We start from the raw sequence: 24,804 nt of genomic DNA on the forward strand, positions 1-24,804 counted from the left end.
AAAAAAAAGAAGTGAGATAGAGCTTGTCTTCAGCTACAAAGTCTCACCTCACCTTCTCAGGACAGATCCTGGATTGGATGAACTAGTGTTCTGGCTGGTAGCCAGAGATACAGATTAATTTCTCTCATTCCACAAAGTTTTACAGCATTCATGAGGAGATTCCTCAGGTATGACTATAGCTTGCAATACAAAGGTGTGCTGGAAGTTCCTCAGCTAGTTCTAGAGGGATTAGCATAAAAACACGGCCCCATTTATCAAGACGACAACTGGAATCCCAGAAGCAGGGCAACTGTCTCAATGCAACACTGCATGGGGATGAAAGCTGAGAGCTGCCCATGCTCACATGACTCTACAGCTTCTAGTTCAGCATTACATCAGTTATCTCTGGCCTGTGGTGAAGTAATACAAGGAACAGCTGATCTGCCTTTTCTCTACAGTCATGGAGACCCTGATGTGAACCATTTCTCTGCACATTAATGGAAAATGATAATGGAAAATGATAATGGAAAATGCTCAAATATCTAAAATAGCAGGGAGTAAATTCAGCAAGGTCTGCCCTGGCTTCCTCAGCATTATCTTAATGTCCAAGTGGCAAAATGCTGTTACCCAAAGTAATGATTAACAGTTCATCCCTCAGTGGATTTTCTGTAAAGATTTTAAATCTCAGTTGTACAAACTAGCAACTAAACCAGTTTTACTCTGACAAGGCATGTGTGCTGCTAGACGACAGGTTCTACAGTAATGGTAGTCTCTCTCATTTCCTGTGAAATGTGTAGGGTATATAGAGTTTTGGTCAGTTTTCCACAGCTTTACTATGCCTTTCTCAGCCCAGAAAGTCAACTACCTTGCTTTTAACCTAATACTATGGTTATAAAATGAAGATAAATTTTGTTTATGGATCAATCCCTATATCTTCATATAATGGAAGAAAATAATTTTATTTCCATTTCATTGAGATTCTGCTGCGGCATGCACTGATTAAAATGACTTGCACAAACAATACAAAGGCAAAGCTCCATCTATATACTGCGCCTCAGTCCATATCTTAACCATAAGACGGATACGGAAACTGAATTTGAGTCAAATAAATTGTTCCAAACATTAAATAAAAAATTCTTTCCATAATGTTTCATAAAATGTTTTTTCAAAACACACCATTTGCCTTTTTATTACAAAATCCCTTCTGTAAGGACTTAATAGCAAATAGTATTAACTTTCCATAAAATAGTTTCATAGGATATTCTTTACTCCAAACAGATAAAACAACTCACTCTGTGACCATGTTTCTTCATCCACTTCACTTCTGATGTACTGAAAGCTTCTGTTTGAGTTTATTTTAGATTTCTTTCTTCCATTCAAAACTAAAGTAAGTATTTACTTTAACATTAAAAACACACTACTATTAATGTAATTCTTTTTTTACCTGGCTAATCTCTTTAGACATCTGGTCTTTGACCAAGAGTATTGTCAATACATCTAGTGTTTATATCCACTGGACATGTTATGTTAGCTCATGTAATATTTATTTACAGCTTTGCCAGCTATCTTCATAGAACTACATTCTCTCATGAAAGCAGAACTGAATGTTGCATCCTGTTTATCTAGCCACTGAAATAGTCTGCTTATCTTGACTCTAATTCATGCAGCAGCTACTTTATCTGTTTATCTTTTTTTTTTTTTCTGTAACATACTGCACAAAATTTTAGGTGACTATAAAAGAATTATTGAACATGGTTTTATTTGGCTCTGGTTGAAAACTGACTGAGCTTTACCTGACTGCTTGCTTTTTTATTAAAAAACATCCACTGAACAACAACCTATAAGTAGGACATCTTAGGACGGCACTTTAAACTTAAAAATAAATTGTAATTTCATCCAAATTTATAAACAGCTTTTCTTCAGTGTACTGATATAAAGAGCAGATATCAATAATATCAGAGTTATCCCCGATTCAAACTACTGAAGTTTCACACAGTAAATGAACTTTTTATTTAAGAAAATTGTGTTCGATTGTGTGGTTTAAAGTAAAAGAGAATGAAACTAGTTTTTCTTTTGATGTATGAGGTAAAGATAGAAGTTTAAGTTACAGAAGCCAATTTCATTTTTCCAGCAAGTGGCTCTTAATAAGCCCATAAACTCCATTCCACAGCATATACATTTTTGGAAGTATTAAGTGTGGTTGCCTTGAAATATTCACACTTGGATGTGTTCATTTCCATTATTACATTTAGAAGCCTTGGGGCTTTATCACTTCCTTTTCTTGAAATGGCACAGTAATAAGGAAAAGTGGTTATGCTTATCACCACCCATCAGTCAAACGCCTTCTATATTAACAAAACATAATTCTTTCCACTCTCTGAATGGGCGTGTGATGTTTCATACACATGTCAATATTAGTATTACTTTGCCTGGTGAAGAAATCATTTTATTTAACAGGATGTATGACTGGAAGTAAATGAGGAGAAATTCCCGTTTACACTTTAATGAGCAGGGACAATGCAGCATGTCAAAACCATGCGTTCACTATAATTTAGGAGGAAAAGTAACACAACTTTATACAAAAAAAACCATACCACATTTTAAGTGTGTTGAACTCCACAAAAAATCAGTGTACTGTAAGGGCTGCATACATATTTCCTGGACTAATGATTGATATCCTAGGTATTCTTCCAAAGGAAATCTCAACAAAGAAGAAAATAAGCAGATCACCTGGTGGTTTGATAGTGAAAAGATAAGCTATGTATCTATGACAGCCTCTTTCATTAGCTTTTGATCCTGTCAAACAATAAATATAACCTTTAGCCTAGAGTATGTAATGAATAAAACTTGAACCTACACTGTCTAATCAAATGAAGGTCCAATATATTTCACTGCTATGGCACCTTCCATGGCCATGGACCCTGGTTTTAAATCTAAAACTATGTAAAACAAAAAAAAAAAAAGCCTTGATAAAGGAATTTTCAAACACTTCAAAGAAAAAGGCAGAGGAATTTTTACACTAATATTTAAAAGTAATTTTTCTGAGAGAACAAGCAACATCTAGATGTAAAAATACCACAATAAGGAGCACTACATTAAACCAGAATAAAATGGCATGGAAGGAAAGGACAAGTTACATGTTCAAGATGGCTTTGCAGAAAAGTAAATATTTAACTTTGAGCCAAATGAAAAAAGGCATATGTTTTACTCTGTTACTGAGATAGTAAGCAAGCCAAACACATCTAATTTCATCTTCAAGAAACATATAAATTGCATTTGACTTGTATGGTCACTTATGAGTTGGGATATCCCAAAGGTAGTGTGTCATATTTTTTAGAGAAAGCCTAGGAATCAAAGATTAAAAAAATTTAAAAGCATTGTTGTCAATTATCAGAACTGACATTGGAGCTTTGTATGAAATTTGAGTAATAATACACAAAATAATTATTTTAGAAGTTAGATTTAGCACCTACATTTAACTACAAAAAGTACTTTAAACCAAGGAAACAAAGCATGACAAGTGATTTCTCTTTTAATTCAATTCCTTTTGTGGGCTTCTACCACATATGCAATAGTGTGAGAATTCTAAATAATTTCAGAAGATGGTTTGAGGAGAATTACTAGAAATCAACAACTGAGGCTTTGTGAAACAAAGAAGGGCAAATTTGCAGGGAGACAGGAGGTCAGGAACTGACAATGGAGATTTTATCCATCAACAATTTAGCTGGAGGTTTGGATTTGCCATCAAACCTGCAGAAACATTTCTCTATTGCAGGGTAAAATCCGACAGAAGGAAGTGGCTTCTCATGGAAAGGATGCTGTGTGTGCCTGCCCCCAAGGTCTGGCTGAGGCTTGATAGCACACCCTGGTTCAATAATGTGAACAATAAATCACTAACTCTTGCATTTAAGCACCAGGCTACTCAGGATTCACCTCCCTAACAACGAAAGAAAGGGTTCACTTACAGTTACAGGACAATATTGAAAATTAAAACAGAATTGCCAGGGAAATACTTCAGATATGTTCTGATTTTGAATATTTTTACTGATAATGCAAAAATTGAAACAGGATGCAAGTAATGCATAACAGCCCAAGTGGACAAAGTAAGGTATTTCATACTAATTGGTCACTGCATTTTAAAATAAATCATTGATCTATTTTTCCTTTTAAAACTATGGTGAAATGAAATCTATCAGGTGTTACTATAATGAATACTGGAAAAAATAGACAATTACAACCCCTTTATCCTGAGGGATTCCACAACACTTAAGAGATTTCACATGGGTTTTCTCACACATCCAGGGGATAAATGCAGCACAAATATTCCCAGAAATGAAAGAATATTTTCCTATACTAGTTCTGTGCAGGGTTGTTTTGAGTGGTCAAAAACCTATCTTTTTCAGGAGGAAACCACTGATAACTTTTGGTAAGAGAATGCAGTTATCAAATTGGGCAACGAAAGGGGCACGTGGCATGGATTCTTGATGAAAAGTAAATAGCCATGGACTCGATTTTACATTTCCTTTCAAGGACAGCACTAACGAAAGTGCAGTGATACTTAATAAGCTATACAAGCACTAATTCCATAATGAGTCTTTACTAACTCATGAGGAAAATCTATTTATTCAGCTATCACACTTCCTGTTGCAATTATATACAATAGTAGACTGCCACAAAAATTTGGATTCTACCAAAACTAAGCACCTAGTGAAGCACTTATGAGACACTGTCTAATCTTGTTGCACTTCACCACACGCAGTGCTATTAATACTTGCAAGTGAGTTTGAGAGATTTTGAAAAGTGCAAGGCTTATCACTCTGAACAACTCTGAACCAGCAATACTTTTATACATGCTAGGGAACAAGCCAGTGTAAAATAATCACAGGTGTTTATTTAAGTCATGTCTGTGGATCTTTTACTGTTCTTGGTACAGATTACAATAGTGTTACAGAATTGAAACACACATTTGTGAAACATACCTAATATAGTGAAAGGTCAGAACTTTTACAAAACCTAAGGAAATTATCAGCCTATTTGTTTCTATCTGAGGCATACTGTGCATGTAGTGTAAATTCTGGGTTTATTTACTTATTTATTTATTTGTCTAAGAAAAAAGGGAGAAAAAAACTTAGGTATCGTTATCTGCTATTATTCATTCAAGTCCAACTCAAATTTTTTTGGATGTCTCACAAAGCAGGCTTCTGAGAATAGTTACAATACATGTGGAGGTACTGCAAGCATACTCTTTCTGACAGGGATGAGACTGTGACATAGCCAGGACAGGATGTCATCACTGCTCCCCAGGATGTGCTCTATGGGAGAGGTGGAAAGAAATCCAGACTTAAAGCAGAAGCCCCAGAAACATTAATGACTGACCAGCAGCAGAAGGGAAAGCATGGGCTGCAGCACAGGACTGCGGAACAGGCCTTGGGGGTCATTTTCTTGTCTCCAGTCTCATTCCTTAAGTCAGTGAGTCACAGCTTCCTGTGGTTTTGAGCCTCACTCAACTTGTACAAGGAACTTCTCCCTCCTGGCTGAGGAGCTGTGGTAAGAATGTAAAAAAGCTGTCGCACTCAAAAACCAGAAACCTCACACTGGGGATTTTGAAGGACTACCCACCCACCTTCACTGGTGAGATAGTGCATACACTTAGTTGATAGGGACCAGGAATGATACTTCTCACAACTTGGTTTCAAGCCCTGTTTTTTGTCTTTATTTTAGCTGGCCAAAAGTAGAGCCCCTCTATAGGTTTCTGCTACGCTTGGCCAGGACAGACCTTCTCTCCAGTCTGTTGACACAACCAGAGTACCGAAGTGAGGTATAGACAACAATGTGATCCTATCAGAGAAACGAATGCTAGAGACTTTATCATTATAAAACACTAAAATCTGGTTGGAGGGAAAAAGCTCAACAAATAAAAATAGGGACCAGATACTCCAGGATCTAAAATACAAAATACTTGTTTACTAAATAATTATTAAACCAAAAGGAAGTGCTGCTATTATATTAGTATTCTAGTCACTGTAAAATAAAGTGAAATATTAGTTTAAGCTTTTTATTTCCAAAGGATTAGTTTTTATAAACTAGGGGAGATAATTAGTGAGATCGAATGGTCTGATGCAATCACAGTCCATAAATCAGAAGGTACGGAGAAGTACCTGGATTTGGAACCAGTAAAGTCAGGGACATGGAAGTACCATAATGCAGAGATTCACTACAAAATCATTCTAAAATGGAAAAGTCTATTTCAGACTTTTATGAGTTTAAGACCTCATGCAACCAGACTGTAAACATAAAACAAAATCTCTTCCTAAAAGGACTGGCTGACTGTTCTTTGACAAAATTGAAGCATACCTTTGAAAGATCTCTGAAGTTGCCTGGAAGGGTCAGGTCTAACTCTTCTGATTCATAGTTTGTTAAAACCCAAGGAAATACAGGGTATTGGTTCAGATCATTGTATGTTCGTCCTATTAAAAAGAAAGTTTTAAGAATTAGGATACAGCGTCCACTCCTCCAGTTGGAAAACAATCTAGCGGTTACTTTTGTTGCATCACATGTTCCCAGTTCCCCTCACTTGACAGAATCAGGTATAAATCTTCCAGACAAAAGCAGCAGATGTACTTATGCTGAATCAGAAATCAACACAGAAATCAACATAATATAAAGAGCACAGTGTCTTTCAAGATCAGCTAAAACACACCATATGCCAATAAACATTTTCTTTTTATATTTCCATTAAGATATTTTTATAGCATGACTGTAGAAATTTAAAAGAACTAGACTATTTTCCTAGTAACTTTATGCAGTATCATAGCTGGTAAAGATTAAATGAGACTCCAAACAGCAAGGGACTAAATTTGAGGTTTGCAAATCTAGGTCTATCCTAGATAGTCCATATTAACCCATTATTCCCTGTGGCTCTTCTTCACTGAAGAAGTGGTGAGATTCCACTGCAACTGTGGAATCAAAGTGGTGAAAGCCATGTTTGCTTTAACACTATTTTGTAATCACTTTGAAAATAAAAAACATTTCTCCTCCCTAAAAGACAGAGCTGACTGTCCCAGGTCACTCTCTTCAATCATGAAAGAAGCCTTGCTATCATCCCAGCAGCTCGAATGTGCAAAAACCACCTTTAGATACCATTTCAAAGAACAACCTGCAACTGCAATAAACTGAAAAATATGAATTTGTCACTAAGAAAAATGTGTTGGGAAAGGCAGCTATTTCTGTGCTCTCCGGTACTTAGTAGACTCTAACATTTTACTGATAAGACAAATGAAATTTCTTAGTACAGAACCATCCACCCTATGAAAATGGTGAGAACCACACAATACGCAACATGAGTCTTAAAAAGCAGAATCCGGTCATAAATATATGTGTGTGCATGTGTGTGTGTGTCTGTTTATGTAATATAATTAGCAGACTGAAATAATCCAGGTTAACAATTCCCAGTCCTGCAGCAGATTTACAGCCCTGTTTTACTAACTGCTTCCTTGCATATTCTGGACAGATTCCTGGGGTACAAAACCCAGCACAGGAAAACACAGGCTTCCTTGTTCTGAGTTGCAGTTGCAATTCTCCACAAAAATCATTTCTGCTTTAATGAAATGTGAAACTTTCACTGCTCTACAAACCCCTTATTTTTTCAATAGAAGTTGCTGAACAAAAAGTATGTTTCTATTTTGTACATAGTTTCACTGAATACAGGAAAAGTGCATATTGTTAATAACTGTGTGTCCTCATTTTTACACTTTGAACACATAGATGTTCAGAAGAATATAAAAAAAAATGAGATGCAAATACAAGTTTGATACAAATGCAGTGCCAGCACTGTGCACTACACACACAAAGATGGATAGAAACAAAACCACTTCTTTAATAACAACAATGAATGAATGAATGAATGCAAAATGACTCTTAGACAGAACAAGAATGTATCAAACAACTAAATCAAGAAATATACCAGATTTTATCCATATAAGGGTGGAAAAGGAAAGATATTCTCTGGTAGAATATTAATTCTTTTATATTTTTGGGAGAGGACTCTATATGTCTTGAAGAAAGACAACTCTGCCTCATTTTCCACATACATCAAGTCAGAATATTATTTTCCTCTTTGGTAAGGGTTTAATTATAAATGTCTTGCAAAGTTTCTTGAGATTATCAAAATTAGAGTTCTATAAAATATAGCCTCTATAAAACTATAGCTTCATACAATAAGAGTTTTTCTCACCATCAGAATCCTTAATTAACAGAGGAGTGTGCAAAAGCGTCCACAATAGAAAGACATTTGTGTTTATGTAGACAGCAGACTAAAAGAAATTTGAGATCTAGGAAGAGAATGACTGAGATGACTGTAGTCTATTACAAAGCATAAGCAAAAATAAAGATTCTTCAGAATCAAAACTTCAATGGAAAAGAGTTCAGAGTAGCAAAGATCTTCAACTGTAACCACTTTATAGAAACATTTGAAAAGGTGAGAACATCCTTTTGCAAAATTTTTAAAGGAAATGTAGGGTTATCCAAAATTAATTTTAATTTCAAAACTGCTATTTTTTCATATTGTGATTTTATTTAGTTTTGATACTTATTTCATTTAGTTCATATCAATTTCATTTCAATATTCAACCAAAAGATTTTGACTTTTTGTTCCTATTCCATATGGGAAAATCATAAATCTGTGAATAGGTCAAGAAAAAAAGCAATCCTGAGCCTAGCTTCTGTAGGAGCTCTTCTTTGCTGAGTGATTACTTACAGACACAAGAAGAAATTATCATGTGACATTAGCTCCATGTCAGAACACTGCAGTAACTCCTGTGTGCATTTTTTTACCTCACAATGAGAAATAATTTGAAGTGGCTTATCTCTCAGCTTAGGTAGGATAAGTGGCAAACAACGGAGCCTTTGTGATTATGTATTTGATAAATATAAGCATAGTCTTGTGAAAAAATAAACAAAATATTTTCTTCTCTCCTACTTCAATATTTATAAAACATGTTTTATTTAAGAAGAGATTAACTACTAAGAATAGCTATTAATTTGTTTAATAAAAAAGTTAATGATTTATTTTTATTAATACAACAATTTTTTTCTTAATATCAACAAATAAAATGGACTCAAGAACATGAACTATAAATTAAATTGTGAGAGGACACCAAACCTACATGGTAAGTCAAGACACTACATCTATACTTATCTGAGTGGAGGACAGTGATCTAGGCTTATAATGGGATTACAAGTCCATAATTCTAGACATGCATAAATATAAGTGGTTTCACTTTATTAGGAATGCTGTCTTGATCAATTATGGCTTCAAAATTAATGATTTTCAGAATAAAGTCAGCAGATGAATATACTTAGCCATCTCATCAATTGTCTGGTTCTTCCAGCAAGAGTTATTTGGTTCTTTCTTTAGCTAAATAAATATAAAACATCAAACCTGTACCACTATCAGTAGGCTCTATACCTTTTCAGAAGCTTCAGATTTCCCTCAAGTAGGTTTACAGAGATTAATATTAAAGGCTGAATATTAAATATCGCAAGCCTGTGACAGTAATCTATTTGAACAATAAAAATGAGGCATAGTAAATGAGATCTCAGAAACACTGGATATGTTTCTTCATTAAAAAAAAACAAACACAAAAGTTTTTAATTAAACCATCCAATTTAATGTTTTTATATGGCACTTCAGTTTTGAAGGTAAAGTGAGCTAGAGACAGCTGACAAAGAAATTATAACTGCAATTCCTTGGTGAAAATGTTAATGACAGCAAAATATTGTTTAATTAGATGATTGCAGCATCTGGATTAACACTCTTTAAGAGCGATGTTCCTGTGCTTGTCTGCTTCTTCACACTTTACAGACATTTTGTCATCTCTAGGTCATTAGGAAAGAATTTTTAATGATTTTTCTAGAAGCAAGTAGTTCAAGTTACATCTAATTAGATGACAATAATAAGCCCAACACATGCAGTAGCTAAATATATACATAATTAACCAGTGAGGGCTTGTACATCACAGAGCAAAAAAGTGGAAAAAGCTAAACAGGCGAAAAAAAAGGGGGGAGGGGGAAGAAGTTCATCTGAATTTATTACCTACCTGAAGATGTCATTTTTTTCCACAAACCTTTAAAAATAATACTCTTTCCACTACAAGAAATTGCTCACAAGAATTATGGAGGTAATTATTCTCCATTTCTTTTAAAAGCTGTGGTATATAGGATTTAAAAGACTTAAAATTCAAATAAATACAAATGCAATCACATGTTTAATATACTACAATTTGAAAAGAAAAACTCAGCAGGAATCAGTTAAATACTGAGAAATAGACTTGAAAACTAGACTTCTAACTAAAAGAGTGAGCACTGCAACCATATTACAAAACGACTTCTTGTTACCACTATTCTTGATCCCTTTTGCCGTGGTGGGATTACTACTAAGTGCTCTTTTCAATAAGTAATCTTTTCAATAACCTTGTAACTGAGAATAGTAACAATTACTTGTTTCCTATATCACCCAGAGGGTTCAGCTGACACATATGCTGGTCCCATGCAGAAAGGACAATTAGCATAATCATTGCTGCTTCCAAGTCTTCAAAGCAAAAGGATCCCTGAGAAAGAAATACATAGGAGGAGGGGGAAGGTGTCCAGGAAGGCTTGTCTACACAACCAGGACGAAAACCAGGGGTAACACTGAGACTGATTGATAAGCAGCAGAGTGCAGTGTTTACCTCTGGGAGGAAAACCCTGAGCTGTAAACATGATGAAATATGCTTGAGCCAGAAAAGAGGGCAAGAAAGAGGTGAAGAGCCTGGAAACAGAATAGGGAGGTGAGAAAATTGAAACTAGAGGGCCAGAGAAACAGGTTGAAACAAGACTTTATAGAATTTTGAAGATGGAGAGCGATTTTGAACTGTAATTGCAATGAGACATCAGGCCAACCAACTCAAGTGAAAACAATCATATATACTTGGATAGGAAATAAACTAGAAAGAGAGATCTTTGAGAGCTGAAGTAGACAGTTATTAAGTCGTGAGTACACATCACAGCAGAAACAGTTAAACTAAATATGAAGTGTGGAAACATTTCAGATGCTGACGTAAAGATTAAAACAAAAGTCATAGAAAGATGGATTTTTTCCAAAGGGACACTTTGGTATTTCAAACATGAAGAACATACAGGATAGCCAGGAGCCATTCTTGTCAGGATAAACATACCAGTAAAACAGGGAGAGATCTAAGAAGAGATTCATATATTTATTTCAGTGGTTCTGTTGTTCAGAGTCCAACCAGTCTATGTAATTAACAGTATTAACAAGCAGGCAAAAGACTTCTTGTGGGAAAGGACCCATCTGCATGATGCCACAAACGAAACAAATGAGCTGGTGTCAGAATCCTTAGTTCTGAACGTCTCTCTTCCAAGGCTACTGGTTCTTGAGTAATTTCAGAAAAGGATCACAAGAAAATGGGAGTGCTTTCATACTGTTTTGTAAGAACTAAATATTAAATAAACACCATTGTAAAAAAAAAAAAAGGGAAACTACAAAGAATTAGCAAAAGATCCACACTGTTAATGGACATCTACTAAGATGAGAAGGAAAAACAGTGAAGTGACCTTACTCATCATCTACTTACCAGCAGACAACCCACATTTTTTTGAAGTGTCAAACTTCCATATTTCTGACTAAGCTACAGCTCAGATATGCTGAATAAGTCAGTAGGAGTTAAATGGTGACATGAATAAAAAAAATTTGATGCGTATATTTCTCAATAGCTAAGAACAACAATATTGTTAGAGAATAAGATGCTGCTTAAATAAACAGTTATATTCCGAAACTAGGTCATCGCTGCCTACATGAACAATTACTGGCAAAGAAGTTGCAATTTTTAAGAAAATATTTCTTATGGAATCTCATTACAAAAGAGTATAATTAAAAATGTATTTGGAAATTGGATTTCCAAGAAGAAAAAAAAGAAAATACATGTCTTCACTTAGGAAAGGAGGTCACAAGCATACTCACTATTCTATCTTTGCATACAAAATAGAAATTTCTGTATTTTCTTCTGACTGTTGAGGGTCCTGTGTACAGTGCATATAAGAATTTGTGCCTGTTTAATGTAGATGTACCTGGATAGTTACCAAAACAGTGTATATAACTCTTATCAAAACTAGGGCAACAAGTACTAGAGGTACTTTGTTTCCAGTACTGTATTTATGGTAGAGTTATTAGTTTTTCTAGTGCTTCATCAGAAAACACCTATTTCTTGTAAAGGGAATATTTTTGAGGAATGCTTTTCAACGGAAGACTTACAGAAAATACAGGCACAGCTGTAAAAGCAGCAGTGTCATTCAGGCTGCCTGCAGTTTCCCAGATCTCAGGCTGTGGCAGTACCATGCCATGCAATAGTGGAGTAATCAGCTTGGGGATGTGAGAACTTTTAGGCTGTCTAACATATATTTAGGTTTTGAAACTTTCTTCCCTGTGATTGGACTTGGAGCTCAGGTGCACTCCATTGTGGGTGGGTTTCTGGTTTGCCAGGAACTTTATGATGAGATTCTTTGCAATGCCCCCAAGTTCTTAATGAGTTTTTGGAAGTCAGCTACCTAGATGAAGTACAGACTTCATTAGAAAAGAAAACTAGATTGATCTTCCAAAACATAACTTGGGGGGATTTTTGCTTCTGTCAAAAAGTTAGACAACTTTGGGGTTTGTTCCAAACTGCAATAACAAGTTTATTGTCATGTCTAGAATTGCTTTTGGGTTTCAGTCAGTTTGGTGTGTGTCACTGGCAGGGAGTTCAGCTATCGAGAATAAATTTGATTATAATTAAAAAAAAAATCACGTACTGCTGAAAGATTTTATAAGATGGTAGGTAATGCTGTGAAATGAGCAATAGAGCTTATACAGTTAACTACGAGATTATATGAACCTATGAGATTTACCGGTATAAGACTAATACACATAAATTTGCTAGAAATTAAATGCTTTGAGTCAGAGAGAGACCCTCCAAAGGTAGTGACCAATCTACTTTTCCAAATACAACACAAACTCATGAATACACATCAAAAATAACAAATAGTCAGTAATCCTTCAAACTTCGGCCATAGCAGGTGGTACCCAGAATGGTAATATCAAGCCATCCTGTTGTAAGGCAGATGAATGCTACCGGATGACTTAAGAGAAACTTGTCTTGTACAACCACCCAAAGTGTTTGGCTATAAAACATGCCCAGCACTATTAGTATTAAACAAAAGGTCAAAAAACACTTCTTTTGGGACCTCTGAGATACTCTGAGGAATCTCTCCAGGCTGAACTTTGTTTACTGATGAATACTTAATGCAAGTGTCACTGCAATTCCTAATTGACTTCAGACATAATGGTGTCTTCCAGGTTTGCATGCTTTGCTGATGTACCTAAAAGTAAATGACCTTGGAATTTTAAACTGATTAAAAACGAAAAATATTTTATAAAAAAATTGGCTCAGCTCTTGTGTACTCTCATTTAAAGAGTTTAGTCTCACTGCTTATGGAAGAAATGAATACATAAAAAGGAAATTACAAGCAAAGGACTTTTCTGTCAATATTGTATTGGACAAGGACTGAGGGGACCTAGGCTACCTTCTTAGCTCTCCAGAAAAATCCTCCAAGTCTGGGTGAGGCAGTCAGAGAGCCTGCAAGGCTCTGCCTGTACTTCCTCATCACCAGAAGGGCAGCTGATGTTAAAGAGCCATGAAGCAGCTGGAGACAGGCCAGTGTCCAGAATCAGGATAGCAGCATTCTCATGGCACTGTGCCAGAGGCAATAAACGCTCAGCAAGGCTCCTTCCTCCAGCAGAGAACTGCGGAACTGTAGCTATAATGCTTGGGAACCAAGCTGGTGAGCCTTCATTGGACTTCACCATATGGACTTTCCAACCCAGATGTCCAGTAGTTTCAGGGACTCCGCTTTTTGCTTCACTGCATAAGGTAAACATGCCCTCAGATTTCCAACTGTTCAGTAGGAGCACTTCTGTACCACATTGGGATAATTTGATGACACATTTATTAATATCCATAAGACTGGATATATGGAAGATGACTACCATATATGCACAGCAGCAAAAGCCTAAAGGTTCAAAGCAAGCGAATTTGACAGCTCCTGAATTCTGCCACTGCCCTACTGGGCAGAATGCAGTGACTGTCTTCAGACTAGTCAGTGTAACGAGTGCTACTTTTAGGTTTCACACTGACATGTATCTTATATCTGGTCTGAGGATAACCTTGAGCATAAAAGTCAGGACCAAGTAAAGATGAGAGTTGTAACACTGGAGTACAAAGTGATGCCTGGTGGAATTTAATTTGGGTTTCAAATTAAAGTTCACTGAAGTGAAATGTCTGAGGAAGGCTCTCCACGGGCAGGTTTATAAGCAGCATGTGTGCTACAGGCAGGAATCATAATAGGAGACAACCTCGCGGAAATTTTTGTGTATGGTCTAAAAAACATTTTTACATTTAAAATTACCATAGGAGAGAATACATAGAAAAGGGAAAGGTGAAAGGAATAATATCATTGTGAATGTTTAATTAATGACAATTGCCAAAAAAGTTCTTCTTTTGCCAATAACAAATGGATGTCTACAGCAGTTATTTCTCATTTTAAATACCTAATCTGATATTATACTTCAGCTCAAAGAACTAAATGAGAAAAGATGCTGTAATCTAATCATACCACAATCCAGGTGACATCCGTACTAGGCAGAATACTGTTGTTATTCTGCTGTCTAGTTGCTGTTGCAGAGAATGATGAAGTAGTGAAATTACATTTTCCCATTATTATTTCCAGACACTCTCTGGCAATGGTTTGTTGACTCTAATAAAGCTTCAGACAAAACTGTCAGCAGAGGAAATGGCAGAAGGGGAGCAAGGAACAGCCTCCACAGCAACACATGAATCTAAAGTCTCAGTGATAGGTTGTGCATTTTCTGATAAAATTTAATGTGTGTGTTTCCGAATCTATCACAAAGCTGCAGCTGAGTTCTAGAGGGATAAATGTATTCTATCAAGTCACGGTGCTTAAGACTTTGACAAACAAACATATTATGAAGGATTAAATCGTCAGAAGCCTTACCTGCTATAGTATTGAGGAACATCAAGTATTCAAAGTTAGATATCTCCCGTCTCTGCCAGCGCTGAGTCATGTTGGAGGATTTATAAAGCTGTCGGGGTGTGGCCAGAGAGATTCTCCTAGGAAATACATTTAAAGAATTATTTTTTTAAGAGTCATCTTAAATGTTAAGATGTAGGGCAACATAATTAGTGTGATTAATTTCAGATTCTCTCAGAGGCTTTTTTATGTCAAGAAGATACTATTACCTTATTTGAGAAATGGATAAAATTAAGAACTATATTTTATTTTACCACTACTACAGCATTGTAATAAATCAGAATAATATGTTGTGTTTTATTTTATTCTGAATCTGGTTAAAAGACCGGGAGTAAAAGAACTGCAGACCTCCTGGTGCCTGGCTTGTCTAGCAGGAAGAAAAGAGGAATACCAATTTCCTGTTTCAAAGGTATATATTGAGATAAGTTCATTAAGGTGAGTGAGTGATAGATTAAAGTGCCATATATTTCCATCACATGGGTTGAAGATATTTATTACACAATTTGTGCACCTCTTCTCCGGTCAGCTACCCATGATCCTTTCCTATATCCCAGTAAGCTTCAAGACTTCTTTTTATAGCCTGGTTTCTGAAAGAAACAGGATTTACTCAGTTATCTGCTCACCTGTTCGTCTCTCTCTCCATAATGACTTCTGAATTGTATTTAATTCAAATTAGGAAGAGGAGTAGAAGCTTTTAAGATAATTTCCACACATTTTCTAAAACTTATATGACTGGATAAGGGAGAGAGAATCAAACTACATGCCAAGGAAAAGAAAAGCAGAAAACTTAAGCTCTTCTGCATTCAATTTGTCAACATCACAATAACCAAATACCATACACCAAGTTCTAAATTACCCATTGTATATACTGTCCCTGGTTGGTAAAATATAGGGGACTAGAGTCAGTCTAGACCAATGTATTAAAGAAAAGAATCTGCAAAAAGTAGAAACAGGTTCATTGCTCTCAACTCATTTCTAGAGAAAATAGTTCTTGCCTAAAAAAAAAAAGACAAGGAAAATCTTTGGAAGGAGAAAATATTCATCTCCTCAGATACATTTTTTTACAGAAATTTAGGTCTTATAAGTGTATCAAAATAAGGAAAATGTTTATACATGTTAAAAACAACAACAACAAAGAGGGTTTCCAATGTATAGTCTGAATTTGTTGAATTTAAAGAATGTATCTAGTAGTACTTCTATAGCTTGTCAAGAGTAAATAGGTACACTCAATGCTTCAGCTTTTAGTTGCACACTAAGCACACTAACTGTACTTTTTCTAGACTCTGAATGCTGAGTATTTTCTTAAAGTTATATGCAAATTGTGAACCATCTACTTCTAAAGACACATGTACATACTTCTATATATGCACTAAACTCTACTTCCAGAGAAATGATGAGTATTGGTATGCGACTGGCGCGTACAGGCACAATTTTGTGTCTAAATTGCAAGTGGGCAGATTGTCAATGTCTGCCATACTTCAGGTTACAAATAGGGCATACAGAAATGACCATGCAAGAGTATTTACCCAAATAGCAGGACATAGGGTCTTGCCACACTGACTAGCCTTATTTTACAGTAGACTCTAGGATGCCAAAGGTAAGTACACTTTACTAGTACACAGGAGGCAATACAAAATGTTTTAAAGTTATTTCTATTACACTTCTTATGAAACAAGTATCTAAAGAAATATTGGAATGTAGTCATATTTTATATTGCATTTTATAGATTAACAATTAGTTTTACAGTGGAACTCTCAAAGACATATTGTTCCCAGAAAATTTTAACTAACACTACACACAAATTAGTCAACACAGAAAATAAAAATACTAAGGAGATCATTAAATTTACAAAGCATTTCTGTCACCGACTTTGTGTTCCACCCGTGACAAAATATTTATGCATCAGTACAGCTTAGTAGCTGCTTTTAGACTTTATTCGCAATTTTCTAGGGAGTCTCAAAAATCTATAAACTGTCAAGTGCTGGACTTCACATTTGAATACCTGATTTGAGCACACTCTACAGAAAATCAAAATATAGTAAAAAACATCCTTATTTACTCCATATCTAAGGTGTTTGAAAGATTCACAGTTATTTCAGCAAAGACTGGAAAAAATTATGCACAATAAATTGGTTCCACGCCTGCTTGTTTCAGCTAACACAGGAAGACCCACTGTTTTCTGTTTTGCTAAATCCACCCAACTTTGATCAAACTATTTTTCTATTCAATATGCCATCACCAATATGAAGACACAGAAATGAATGTGCTTCCTTTGCTTCTAGAGAACCATGAAACATCTACTCAAAATGGAAACTGCAGAAGACTCTGAAGTACAACGGAATTATCCAATTTTTCAACTTTTATATGTTTAAATGTGTTTAGAAAACACTTCATGCCGTTTTGTTGAGGGAAGGGATGTTATATATTCCATATGTGGAGTATGACATAACTCTTTTCACAGTCACTTTTAATTTAGTAAGCTGATATTGAACATACTTATGGTAACTCTCAAAATACATTTTTTGCAGTAAAAAGTTCATAATTTGAATTTCTTAGCTTAAATAGCTGGAGCTATGGTTTTCTCTAATGCATTAACAGCTCACAGAATTTCAGTGAAGGTGCCAGCATATGTTTAGTGGTGAAGTAAGATACTGTATCTTTTACCAATTTTTTGATCTCTGCACACTTACAAAACCATCAGGCAGCTCACAGTTGGTTTCTAAACTTGGTGTTATCCTTAAAAAAAAAGGCATCAGTAAATTACACCTGAGGTGTTAAAACCCTCAAAAGTAGTCTGATAAAAGCATGGTAAAAATGTGGATACTACCCTACCTATGCAGAATCATATGGACCTGCAGAAGTAAGTTAAAAGGCACAGCACTGTCTGCCCAGTTGTACATTTGTCAAAGTCATAAGGAAACTACAATCAGTGCAATGTGTTTCAGGAACACTTAAAATGCATTTATCAAAGACAGACTAATTTGATTACCAAATCAGACTGAATCCTTCAACATGTGACTGATTTTAAGGATGTAATTACTTCTTTGTAACATTAGGCACAGGCTTGAACACTTTGTTGAATCAAAGCAGGTTGCTGGAAAAGGTAGCAAAGTGGCAAAGTGGAGACTTGCTCAGAACAGCAGGTCTGTAAGGTTTCAGGAAGACGTACTGGTTTACCTGCTTCCAATACTTTGTGCCATTAGTGCATAAATATTGCTATTTCCTTCTACTTCATCAACTGCATCTTTGTGAATTGCAGGATTTCACAATGAAAACTGAAATGCACTTGAAGTCAATTGTACTACATTAAAAGTAATTTACTTCTTCAGAATCTTTTCATCACTAATACATGTTTATCAGAGTAATATCAGAGAGGAAATATTACTTACATAAATAAAACTAAAGAAATTAAGCAAAACAACCAGAAAGATCTGCTTTTGTTGAAATAAAGTACAGCCTAAGCTGGAAAATTGGTGATAAAAAAAGCATTTTAGCATAGTAGCTCCTTTTGATTACTCAGCAAAATTCCTACCTCTCTTAGTTATACAAATAAGCATAATTTTAAAAATTAGCATGCCAGAGCCAACATATTCATAGGAAGGGAAACTATATTCTAACATCAACAAAAGATTAGATTAACTACAGAGCAGTTATAGAGCCAGATTTCCTCTCAATTATTCCACTGCAATCCTAGTGAAGACAACAATGGTATGTAGACAGCGGGAAAAAAAAAAAGAAAAAACCCATGATTACAGGGTCTTTATTGTGCATAAATCATACCATGATTACACAAAAAAAAAAAAAAAGAAAGAAAGAAAAACAACTTCACTACCATATGCCAGATCTGTTCTGAAGGCTAGCAAGCCCATTTTCGATTCAAATTGAACTTTAATCAAAAAGGTATGGAAATAACTACATATTATATTGAAGCTGAAACTTTTCTAAATAATTATATATCAACAAACTTTTTCAGACAATTATTCACTGAATAATGCACAAAGGAGATGAATTTCAAAAGTAAAAAATGTCACTGTAGATAAGAAATTCTGATTGAGAAATTTGCATTTTGTTTGTGCTAGAACATGTGGCCATTTCTGTTTCAGAAAAGAATACTATTACTTTCCACATAGAGACAGCAATTCCTTTAGCTTGAGTATATGGAAGAGCAATGCAAATATTAACAAGATGTGCTTTCCAAATAAATGCCCCAAATTCTCCTTGATCTCAATGAAAACTTGAGAAATCTGGCAGTTTGCCTAAAAGCTTCAGCACATTCAGGAGATCAAGCTTTAGGTATCATGAGACTCTCCAGCTCATGACAGGGAATGATGTTCAGCTGGGAATGAAATAGTTCTCCAGTTCTAAAAATGCTTTGACACTTCAAAGTATTTCCACATTTTGCAGTGGGATAAAACAAGGACAATGTGAAGTCTTAGTTTGTAGGAAATGACTTCAAGAAAGAGAAAGATACACCCCAGACATTACACTGATGAGTAAGTCACTGGTTTTTGACCAAATCAAGCCAAATGGATGCCTGAACCCAAAGCACTATATTTTGTGAATTTCCTGCTGCTTCCTCTCGCCCTTATATTTATTTATTCTTGTTTCATTTTGACCAGAAGTTAATCCTGAACCTAAAAATTTTTTCACCACATTTCTGCTGATACACCCTCAAAAACAATTTTGGGTCTGAACACACATTTCTAAACAAAAACCCCTTAAACAACAAAAAAAGCAAATAAAAAAAAAGTCAGGTGGGAAATCTCCCCCCTACGACTAAGTGAAGTACACATGAAGATCATCTTACGTATCACTGAAATAGAAATACATTTATAATATAGGATTTCAAAATTTCCAGCCTTATTTCTGGTCATAGGCTGATTTGATATTGATGTTGAAAATCTCTAAGACTGAACCTTAGTTGGTCTTTCTAAAATATATCTCCTTAATTTTGGAAACAGAAGAAGAATAATGCATTACTAATGTATAGAAGCAATTTGGAAGTTGTAAAATAGCCACTATGCTGATAAGCAGTTAAGTAAAATACACACACATTCATACAGTAAAAATTAATTTATATTCAGTAAACACAAAACCTAGTCAAGTTTAGTTCCACATCCTGCATAACAATCAAAGCAAGGATGAACATTTACCTATAAATTTATAAAATCTGACTGGAAACCAGACTTTGAAGAGATAAGGTGTAAGTTTTTTCACTGGAAGGTACTTATTTCCTGTAAGTGGAAAAAAAAATCTAATAATCTAATTTAAAATAATTTTACTTCTATCCCATATAGCAAGTAAAGTTTATCAAAGTAACCTTAAGAAGGAGAAAATCTAGAGTTTCATGGCAGGAATAATGTTCTAGGATGGACATTCAAAAAACATCAGCTTAATAAAATAATAAACACAAAATATACTAATTATTTTCATTAAATTACCTGGCTTGTGGTAAACCATAGCTGGTTCCTACTCCAACACGTGGTAAGCTGTACACAACTTTTTTCACTGTTGCTTGGTCAGGAAAATTAAACATAACAGAAGCTAAATGAAGAAAAGAAAATATGGTATAGTAAAACATTTGCAGAATGTCTGTTTCTCCATCTGCATATATTTTTCAAATGCTCTGATTTCTGTTTGGGGAGAGAAGTCAGTTCCACTTTTATCCTCCTGGGGATCCAAGGTACAACAGAAATTCTTCCTGTACTTCACAACTGTGTATAGTTAGCTGGTTAACGTTTTGGCATTAACTCTCCCATTTTGCAGAAGATCTGAGTGTTGTTTATTTCAGAGGAACCACAGCTTACTATTAACCCATATGGCCTCTTATCAGGTTGAGAAGTTGTTCAGTAGTTGGCACAGCATTTGGTCTTCTAACTGGTGCATTAAAACACATAGGGCCAAGGACTTGTTTAATTCCCTCCCCAGTTGAAATCAAAACTTACATCTAAGCTTCTCAGGGCAAAAGACCACTGACACACCTCACCAGCCACTCACCACCCACCAACCATTCATAATAGCACATACAGAAAACTGAGTGGATCTATTTATTTATTATCTGGTACTTTTTTACTTTAACTCAGTTTATAATTAGAAAAGGAATTATCTCTTTATATTTTTCACTAAAATAATTATGGAAATTGAGGAGAGGGGTGAGACAATAGAAAAAGCAAATTTCCTATCAAACATCTGAAGAATTTACCAATTGCAGTGATGTGGTTTTGCAAATAAATCTCCCTGCTGCAGAGAAGGCAGTGAGAATGATCTATGTGATTGATTTTAACACAATTTGCACTGAATATATGCAAGAATAAGCATTATTGAACAGATCTAAGCACTTTATTGAAGGAAGTACAGAGTTTTAATTCTAAGATAATAAATAACACACAAAATAACTACTAGCACACTTTTATGCAACAAATGTAACTATGACCTACTTCTGTTTGCCATAAACACTTCCAAAGCTGTGTTCTGGAGAAGATAACGTCTTGAAAAGACAGCCCGAATCTCGCTGAACATCCATTTTCCATGGAGGCCTTCAGTATAGGCGAGGACCTTTAAAGAAAGTCAAGGTGACAGCTATTAGCTGGATTTTTCAACAAAATATTGTGTAAGAAGACAGGAAATTTTACCCATCAATGAAGCACGGTTAAGTTAATCATATCTCTTTAACACTTAAAACCCATGAGTAAAAAAATGAACTTAAATGTTTTTAAGAAATGCAATGAAGTATACTAGTAAGTACCATAACCTGATATTCCTAAAACAATTTTTCTCATAAGTCACATCAACTTCTTTTCCCCCCAAAAAACCCCAAACTCAACCTCTACAAGCAAGCACAGGGAAATGGACACAGTTGCAATCATGCTTAGCTGTATTTTCTTCCAACAGTGTGCATGACACCACTGTCAGTAATCTATCAGATAACAGATTTACTTCTGAGACTGTCTTATGCAAAGTACAACCAAAATCATAACTTGCTATTCACACTCTGTTCAGGGTCATAAATTACAAGTCCCTCCATTCCATTAATAAATATAAAAATTAGCCAGAACAGTATGCCAATAGTCACTTTTCTAAAGTTAATTACATTTAATATCCCAAACCATGAACAAAATTTAATTATTTGTAATTTTGTATTTTAAAAATAATGTGAAAATATTTTAAAATAAAATAGTTAAAAATTAGCATTGTTTTTCCAGTTTGACAGTTTCTCAATTGAATGTATTGATCTTAGACTAGATATTAATACTTAAATAATATTTTTCACTTTTCTTTCAGTGTTCAGTATGTTCAGGAAAATAGGAAAAAAAAGACACAATTTAATTAGGTATCAGCTTTATCTCCTCTGTGGATTACCATTTCATCAGTATCATGCACTGTAAAACAACCTTTTTCCAATCTTTTTCATTAGATGGAAGGCTGCTTTCAGCCCTCCACATCTGCTCAGGTGGGTTATGCCATGACACTCCTACAAGGAGTCAACTGTCTGGAACAGGGACCCTCACTACACCAACCTGCATTTCCCAGGCTGTTGACTCTGCCTTTGCCTAGGCTGCAGTCACTGAGAGTTACTGCCTCAGTGAAAAAACCAGAATGAACACCTTCACTAAAGAGAAATGCAAAACGGTTTCAGACTGGAGAGACTGAATATCCCTGTTCTCCATTAGGTACATAGAAACTGTCAGTACACCAGCTTGCAGTGCTCTATTCGTTCAGAGATCTTTACTTTCTGTAATCATGACCTACCCCAGCTTCTGAATAGGGAAATGTTAGGAAGACCATATGCTGCTGCTGTCAGTGATCCCTCATGCTTGAGGTAATGGGAATTGTATTCCTTCAGTTTTTTCACTGATGCAGCTTCAAGTTAGCAACGTCTTCATATATGAAAAAGCTAATTTAAATTTGTGCTCTTGGTGTACAACCTTTTTCTCATAACCATGATGAGTCTATTTCAGAGATGACAGTAACAACAGCAATAATACAAATGCGCTTCAGCGCATAGAAGAGTGTTCAAATGTTAATTCTGTCCATGATGGAAACTGGTCAGAGGAACACACTCATTCCTCTCTACTGTTCACATTAGAATAAATTACAGACAAAAATTAGAACAACGCTGTGCCTGATGGCACTCTTTCATTCAACTCAGATCTCCACCCTAATTAAACACAGCTTGGAAGAAGGTGAGGGGCTTGATTTCTTTGGAGATCCCTCAGATATATGCAAGAAACTATATGCTCCTTCCATTCAGTCACAGGCCAGTTGTGTAATACTACCTCATAGGCTAAACTCTTGCAATGGTTAAAAATCTGCACCTTATTTTTACTTTGAACTCCGGTAGGTCCCATGGTATCTCTGTCTGTGAGTCTTCTAGTACCAGATGACTTTTTCTTGTGTTGGTAATTACAGACTGGATCCAGTTACTGCTTAGCTTTCTCTTTGATAAGCTAAAAAAACCAAATTTTCCCTGTTTCTTTTTTTTCCTTGAGATCAGATGCTAGGATACAGCTGGTATCATGTATGTGAAATTCAGGTGGTTAAGAACAATGACTGTGAAGATTTAAGCACCCTCCTTCTTTGAATGTATTCTGATTCTATCTGATATACAATTTTTGTAAATTCACAGGTTTTTAACATACAGAGAAGGAAAGTGCTCAAGTTTAAAACCCTAAAATATGAGAACGGTCTCTTAGAGAGAGGAGTTTAAATGTATGTAAGTGTAACCAGATCTACAGCAGCCAGAAGATTTGCCAAAGAATTAGTTTCTTGACAAAACACCATGCTTTGGGATATCACTTTTCATGTAAAAATATTTCTAGTTATTTTTTTGTAAAGAAAAACATTTAATACTGGCTATATCCTATGTATTAGCATTTTAGATGATTCACAGTAATACATTTATGATGTATTGATATATACCACAGCTTAGTTATTATAGATCAACAGTAAATCAATCAATCATATACTGGTTGCCTTTTACTCCTTCCTCTATTTAATTAAGTATAAAGCAATTGTAACTACACAGAGGTACATTCAGCCCACTATGAAATGAATGACTTAAGATAGCACTCCAGTACAACAGCAGAACAGATAGGAAATCAGAGGAAAGGAAGGAGTCTATAATTCAATTACCATCCTCAATTACACTCTTCTTAACTGTCTATTAGTTCTACAAATATCAGATTATCATTGCCATTATCAAATAATCTCAATTATTTCAGTATTTCTGTTGTATCAATTTCCTGTCTAAGATATACTACCCATTTTTGCCATTCTCCATAACATTCATCTAACACCATTTTCATGTGATGCATTAAACCTTCTGTTATTAGATATCTACAATTTACAGCAGATATTAGCGACATTGTTGCAGGATTCTTTCTTGTTCTTATAACAGCCAAATCGAAGTAATTTAATTTTGCTGAATTTCAATCCTTTAAAAGGCTTATATAAATTTTTTTTCTTCCGGAATGATTTTTAGTGTTTCGTTTTCTCATATCACATGAATTAAGTCCTGGCTATTTTACATGTTTTTACAGACTATATGTATTATATATTTCATTATCTTAAAACATGGAAACAACCACTTCATTAACCAAAAGACACTGAAATTACATTACCTAGTAATCTGAAGTCAAAATTACAATTTGTTTCATCCAACATTTCGTTCTTTATACTTAAAGTCAC

General features: G+C 35.1%; 1 protein-coding gene across 4 annotated transcripts in view; it reads right to left on the minus strand.

Moving 5' to 3' along the window:
- NBEA (neurobeachin) overlaps positions 1 to 24,804 on the minus strand; it is a 474,839-nt gene that overhangs the window by 79,833 nt on the left and 370,202 nt on the right. For all 4 annotated transcript variants that reach the window (XM_027650993.1, XM_027650984.1, XM_027650977.1 and 1 more), the window contains 4 exons: positions 21,555 to 21,672; positions 20,559 to 20,661; positions 15,082 to 15,197; positions 6,334 to 6,446 (listed from right to left, as the gene is read on the minus strand). In XM_027650993.1, the coding sequence (XP_027506794.1) occupies positions 6,334 to 6,446; positions 15,082 to 15,197; positions 20,559 to 20,661; positions 21,555 to 21,672 (450 nt within the window). The remainder of the gene's footprint in view (positions 1 to 6,333; positions 6,447 to 15,081; positions 15,198 to 20,558; positions 20,662 to 21,554; positions 21,673 to 24,804) is intronic.

This window comes from Corapipo altera, unplaced genomic scaffold, assembly GCF_003945725.1.
Source record: "Corapipo altera isolate COAL_440 unplaced genomic scaffold, ASM394572v1 0, whole genome shotgun sequence".
Classification (NCBI taxonomy): Eukaryota; Metazoa; Chordata; class Aves; order Passeriformes; family Pipridae; genus Corapipo; species Corapipo altera.